Source organism: Juglans regia, chromosome 13 (assembly GCF_001411555.2).
Source record: "Juglans regia cultivar Chandler chromosome 13, Walnut 2.0, whole genome shotgun sequence".
Classification (NCBI taxonomy): domain Eukaryota; kingdom Viridiplantae; phylum Streptophyta; class Magnoliopsida; order Fagales; family Juglandaceae; genus Juglans; species Juglans regia.
In genome coordinates this window covers 19655807-19662195 of record NC_049913.1, presented here as the reverse complement: position 1 = coordinate 19662195, position 6389 = coordinate 19655807, and the positions used below count along the sequence as shown (strand labels likewise).

At 35.1% G+C, this 6389-nt stretch overlaps 1 protein-coding gene across 1 annotated transcript; it reads right to left on the bottom strand.

Annotated features, from left to right (window-relative positions):
* Positions 1-2128: 2128 nt before the first annotated feature.
* LOC109006470 (lignin-forming anionic peroxidase-like) lies at positions 2129-3458 on the bottom strand. Its single transcript, XM_018985761.2, has 4 exons — positions 3225-3458; positions 2932-3123; positions 2666-2831; positions 2129-2532 (listed from the first exon to the last, which is right to left on the bottom strand). The coding sequence occupies exons 1-4, from the start codon at positions 3438-3440 to the stop codon at positions 2129-2131; spliced, it is 978 nt and encodes a 325-aa protein (XP_018841306.1). The 5' UTR covers positions 3441-3458.
* Between the last annotated feature and the right edge of the window lie 2931 nt (positions 3459-6389).

The window sequence follows — 6389 nt, the reverse complement described above, 5'->3', positions numbered from 1 at the left end:
AATATCTAGAGGTTCCGATTGTATAAGGGCGTCTAAAGCATGTGCATTTGGAGGAAATGGTTAACAAAGTTTGGAAAAAAATTAGTGGTTGGAAAATGAAGATACTTTCATCGGGTGGCCGCCTAATACTTCTTCGGCACGTGCTTTCTAGTATGGCTTTACATTTATTTGCTGTTTTGCAGGTTCCTCAATCAATTATTAAAGCTCTAAATCGTATGATGAGTACATTTTTTTGGGGGGAGGTTAATGGTAAAAGTAAAAAAAAGTGGGTGTCGTGGAAAAATATTTGTAAGTCAGAAAAGGAAGGGGGCCTAGGATTGCGTAAATTAGAGGACATGCAAAAAGCATTGCATATGCGGCTTGCATGGAATTTAATTCAGGGTAAATCTTTATGGGCAAATTTTTTTATAGGAAAATATGTGGGATCTTCTCCTTGGTCTCTCATTGATACAAAAAAAGGTTCTAGATTTTGGAAAATGATTATGAAGAGTATTCCCGATGTGCTTAATAATTCAAGGTGGAATGTGAGGGAGGAGAATATTTTTTTCTGGTATGATAAATGGAAAGATATGGGTCCTTTATTGGAGGAGGTCCATATGGTGGGGAATCCGCGGATTACAGTAAAGGAGTGTATGCTGAATAATAGTTGGGATATGGACATTTTGATTTCTTTAGTTGGTCAAGAGAATGTTGATGATATTGTTGAAGCTTTGGCCGGTTGTAAGGAAGGTTCGGACGTGTTAATATGGACTAAATATGAGAGTGGAAATTTTTCTACTAAATCAGCATGGGATTGTATTAGAATTAGAGGTTCTACTTTGGATTTGCATCCATGGATATGGCATAGGTTGTTGCCTCTTAAAATTTCGGTTTTTATGTGGAGGGCATGGAACATAGCTTTGAGTGTTGATGATAGTCTTAGAAGGATTGGGGTCCCGATTGTCTCTCGTTGTGATTGCTGTGAAGAAGGTAAGTATGAGGACCAAAACCATGTTTTGTTTGGAGGAGAGTTTGCATTTAATATATGGTGTTATTGTGCTAATATTTTTGGTTTACCTCTTGGTCATACTTGGATGGAGACAGTGACGGCTTGGTTAAGACGTGCGTCAACTGATTCTCAAGTGGGGATTCTTGTGGGGTTACTTCCGTCGATTATTAGTTGGCATCTTTGGCGTAGAAGATGCACTGCCCGTATGGAGGGGCGGATTCAATCTGTTAGTGCGGTTTGGCAAATGATCAAAAATTGGATGAGCTCTTGTAGCCATGATATGAAAGAGGTAAAAAAATGTTCTATGTATGATCTTCAGATTTTACATGCTTTGCATATTCCTTCTAAAGCTCCCGTGAGGCAGTTTATTAAAATTGTGACTTGGCAAAAACCTGCTCCAGGGTGGTTTAAATTGAATACAGATGGTAGTAGTCTAGGAAATCCAGGACCTTTGGGAGTGGGTGGTATTATTAGAAATGATCAGGGTCACTTGGTTCATGCTTTTAATTCTTATATTGGTTTTGGTTCCAATAATAGAGCTGAATTGTTAGCATTGCTGCAAGGTCTTAAAGCTTGTAAAAGATTATTTTTGTGGAAATAGAATTAGATTCTCAAGTGGTAATCTCTTGGTGGAATAGACGAAGATGTGGCATATGGTATTTGGAAGATTTCTGGGAGGATACTCTTGCTCTTATGGATTCGATGGTTTGCACAATTAGGCATGTTTATAGGAAAGGTAATAAAGTTGCTGACTGGTTGGCTCGGAGTGGGGCAGCTGGTCTTAATATGGATTGGAATATAGCTGGAGAATTGCCTAGGGTCCCTCGAGGTTTACTTCGGTTGGATAAACTTAGGTTACCTTCTTTGAGGTGCAGTCAGAATTAAGAATCTGGTTTTATTTGGTTGTTGTGTTGGTTTGGTTAGATTTTATTGTATATGTTTGTTGTGCTAATGGTTTTTTTGCAGGTGAGGAGGTTGTTTTTGTAATTTTTCTCTAGATATACTAGGTTTTTTTTAATATCTAGTTTCGGATTTTTATATTGTAACGCCAGGTATTGGTATGTAACCACGGTTTTTCTCCGCCATAAGTGAGGATTTATTAATATAATCGGGACGGGATTACTCGTGGACAGGTGATTCTCAGCTCTTCATAAAAAAAACACTGCAAAGTTTTCGTATCTGTCCTTGAGAACCCGTGATGGGCTCGATATCTCCCATTCTGACCATGGCAGCAGCAAAATCATTTTTGAAAGTTGAAGGGCTCTTGATATACTCTGTAACAATGCTGTCTGTGGATCCTCCACTAAATAGTATTTGATCAGATTGGAGAAGACCCTTCTTCTGAATCAGATTCTTAAAGTAATTATTATCAAAAGAATTGGGTGTCACCAAATCAAGCGGTGCTATCTTCTCGTCGTCGCTACCTATAGCAAGTGAACACTTGCGCTTTCTAGTGCTAGCAAACCCAGCATCGATATCACTTGCATTGTTGTGAATCCTATCGCAGAAGGTCACACATCTTGCTTGCCCAGTTGTATGCGATCCTGCAATATTTCATAGAAAACGCTACTATTTAGTCATGCTGCCCTTGCATGCATGTTAATGTCGTGATAATTAAAATTTCCATCGTTTTACTATACATATATATTATATAGTAGTAATTAATTAGGCTCAAACCTGAAAGGACGACCATGTCTCTTTCACTCAAACCTTTCTCACGAAACAAGGAAGTCAATCTGTCAAGGTCATCCGTAACCTTTGGAAGGTTGGTCTCGGTTAGGCTGAGCCTTGCTGTGGTAGAGTCTCTTCTTCCAAGATTCACCTTCCACGATGGTCCACCGACCTAATTTTGTTGTAGAAAAGATCAAGTTATTTACTAATACGTCATGAGTGCTCTGGAGACAATTAATACTAGTTGAGAAAGGTACTAGCTAGTGACTCACAGCGACAGATGCATCCCGAGCTACAACTGCTAGAATATCTGCACATGATACAACGCCAGGATAAACGTTCTCCACTTTAGACTTGATTTCATCAATGACTTCATATCCTCTCACTGAACCAGCATTGGTTGGTGCTGTTTTCTCACCCAATATTGAGGGAGTATCATCAAGCAAAATTGATGCATCGCAACCCTATATAAATAAAATGATTCATAATAATTATGTTATCTGTTACTCGTGCCCGGAACATGGTATAGAAAACTTAATTGAAGTGTCTTACAAGTTTTATATACCTGAACAAAACAATCATGGAAATGAAGCCGAATGAGCGAAGCCGCCATTCTACGCTCATGAGAAACGGCGCTTCTAGTGGCTGTTCGGATCGTGCTAAGTGCTTTTGAACATGTGATGTCATAAAATGTAGAGGATAGATGTGCTTCGCATGTCATGCTTGAGATAAACAACAATAGAGCAAAAATCAAGCAGACCCAGGCAACAGTAGAAGCCATGTTCGATGATTTGTTTCTTCACAGATGAAAACCGAAACTGAATGGAGATGAGTACCGAGAGGAGATCAACGTGTTGGACCCAAATATATCTAGGTGGGATGTGAAGCACAAGGCTAGCTGATCCTATTGTATATATAGTGCTAATAATTAAGGGTGATGCTACAGCCCCCGCTGGGGGTGTAGTGTTATTTTATATGTGTTTTGTTTAAGTAATTTTTTATATAGATCTTTTATTATTTTAAAATGTTTTAAAAAAATAAAATAAATTTAAAACATCATTCAGAAAATATTTTCTTAATCAGAAAGTAAAAAAATATATATTAAAAAATATTTTCTTAATCATGAAGTAAAATAAAAAATTATAAAAAATATTTTTAAAAAAATAAAATAAATTTAGAACATCATTAAAAATATTTTCTTAATTAGAAAGTAAAAAAAAATTCATTAAAATATACTTTCTTAATTACGAAGTAAAATAAAAAAATATTTGTTTATGATTTTTTATTTTACTTCGTGATTAAGAAAGTATTTTTTAATAATATTTTAAATTTTTTTATTTTTTAAAAATATTTAAAATTATTAAAAAAATCTATATAAAAAATAATTTAAAAAAAAAACACATAAAAAATACACTAATCTCCAGCGAGAGCTCCGGAGATATAACATTTCCCAATAATTAAAGCAAATCATGAACCGCCTTGTTACAGTACTCTCATCTGACGCCTACATATGGACCTAGCAATTCAAAGCTGGAGTTGTAGTACAGCCTCCAGGCTCCATGCATGAAATGGTCAGCTAGCGTAAGTTGTTTTTCTCTACAATTAATTAATGTCCCATACGTACGACGTACGTAAGTTTTACTAATAAAGCTCCTCTCACTGCTTTCGGTCTTGTTTTCGATTTTGTTATATTTTTTGTTATATTTTTTGTTTATTTAATAATTAAATAAATATTTTTTAATAATATTATAATTTTTTTATTTTTTAAAAAAATATTTTACAATATTAAAAAAATACATATATAAAAAAATATAATATTTTATACTATCGATAATTACTAACAGGATTGAAAGAGGTGGCTGTAGAGCGACCTTATTGGAAATAATCAAACTTGGCCGCAGGATCAATTTAAACGGTCTGATATTTCAGCACCGCCACTACAAGAAATTAGGCTTTTTCCAGCGATTTTAAGATCACCGCAGAAATTAGGCTTTTGATTTAGGGCAACGATATGGATTCATCAAGGGGAGTCTTGTCAGGAACCATGGATCATTTCAAGATGGTATGTACAATAAATAAAGTTTCCCGTTCCCATAAATAGAGAATTATTTCTGCAGTCTATCTTCTTTTCTAGACTACATTGGTTGCTTTTTGGATACTATGATGAGCTTGTTTTACCTTTTAGGTATTTGAGACTAAGTCAAGCAGGAGAATGCTTACACTTGTGGCATCATTCGTTGTTGTTTTCCTAAATCTTCTTTTGATTTGTTTAGAGGAAAGCATGCAAGGAAAGAACAGAACAAGTTGGCAGGATCATTAAGGATAAACTCATTATTTTGCTTGCACTCGACCTAGCTAGGTAAACAATAGGGTAAGAAGTTTGGAGAATTGAAGTGCTGAGGAAATTTTCATTTCTTGTGCCAACTGTGTTAATAAAACTGCTTGGGGAATTGAAGTGCTAAGGAAACTTCTACAACTGCACCAGACAATGAAACTCCCTTTTGTTGCAACCATTGAAAAATAAGCATATAATAAGTATCAAGTAAAGTGTCATGTTCCTATAAAAAAAAAAAAAGTGTAAAGTGTCATGATGTACTTCGGCTACATCTTTTTCTATCAATAGAGTTTTATTCTTACTTATTAAAAATGTCATCATAAACAAATAAGTCTAGAAACTAACAAGGATTAAAAATGTCATCATAAAAAAAAATGTCGCTCAAGGATTATTCTATTTTGTCCCCTGTTTGCAATGGTTTTTCTTTTTTGATGGTAGGAAATATTTCCTTTTTATTTTTTTGTATTTAAGTGCGAAGACTTTTACTGTTGCTAATATAGTTCTCCAATGTGCATAAAATGAAAGAAAATCGACAGAAGGAGCAGCAGCAGAAGTAAGACAAGAAGTCTAACGCCATATCATTTCTAATGAGATTTTCTCCATTGTTTTACATTTTTTAGATTTATGCACCTGTTTTGCTCTCACTTGAGTCTTTCAGGTTGCTCTTGATGTTAAAGAAATGCAATCTTTTATTTTTTTTGTCTTAATCTTATATTTTATTGTGACATCAACTTGTGTAGAGTGTAGTTGAACAAAGACCATTAGGTTAAAATATTGTGACTTGAGTAGGTTGAACAAAGATCATTAGTTGAACAAAGTCATGAAGTACCTGACTTGAGTTAAAATATTGTGAACTTGGGTTCTTGATTTTGCTTCTTATAAATCACTGTGCAAATATATAGGTTAAGTACACTATATGATTTTTTTATAGTTATCAAACTTTAAAACTCCTCATTTCAAGCATTCTAAAAGAATTCATGAAAATAACTAATAGCATGCTTGCTGTCCAATTGCGTGAGCTTCTTGCAGGGAAATCAGTTGATACCCCTCAAGAGGCGCTTACCATTATTGATATTGTCTTGCGGCAACTGCCAGGCCAAAGGTGCATGCATTTCTGTTGTTCTAGTTCTTTGGATTTGTCGATTTTGTTTTTCTATTAATGCTAGCGGATTTCCACTTGTTAGACTTATTCGTTTGCTGCTTGTCAATCAGACATGTCATCTGCTGCATTCATTGAGCCACTCCCAGTCATTGATTTTGTTGCTCAGATTTTGGATAAAGATGTGTTTTCAAGGCCCTTTTCAAATGCAGATCGTGTAAAGGTATTGAACTCTCTGGTGTGGAAATCAAGTTCTGATCCCAATTTCATACCTTATTGTACATGTCTAGCCAACT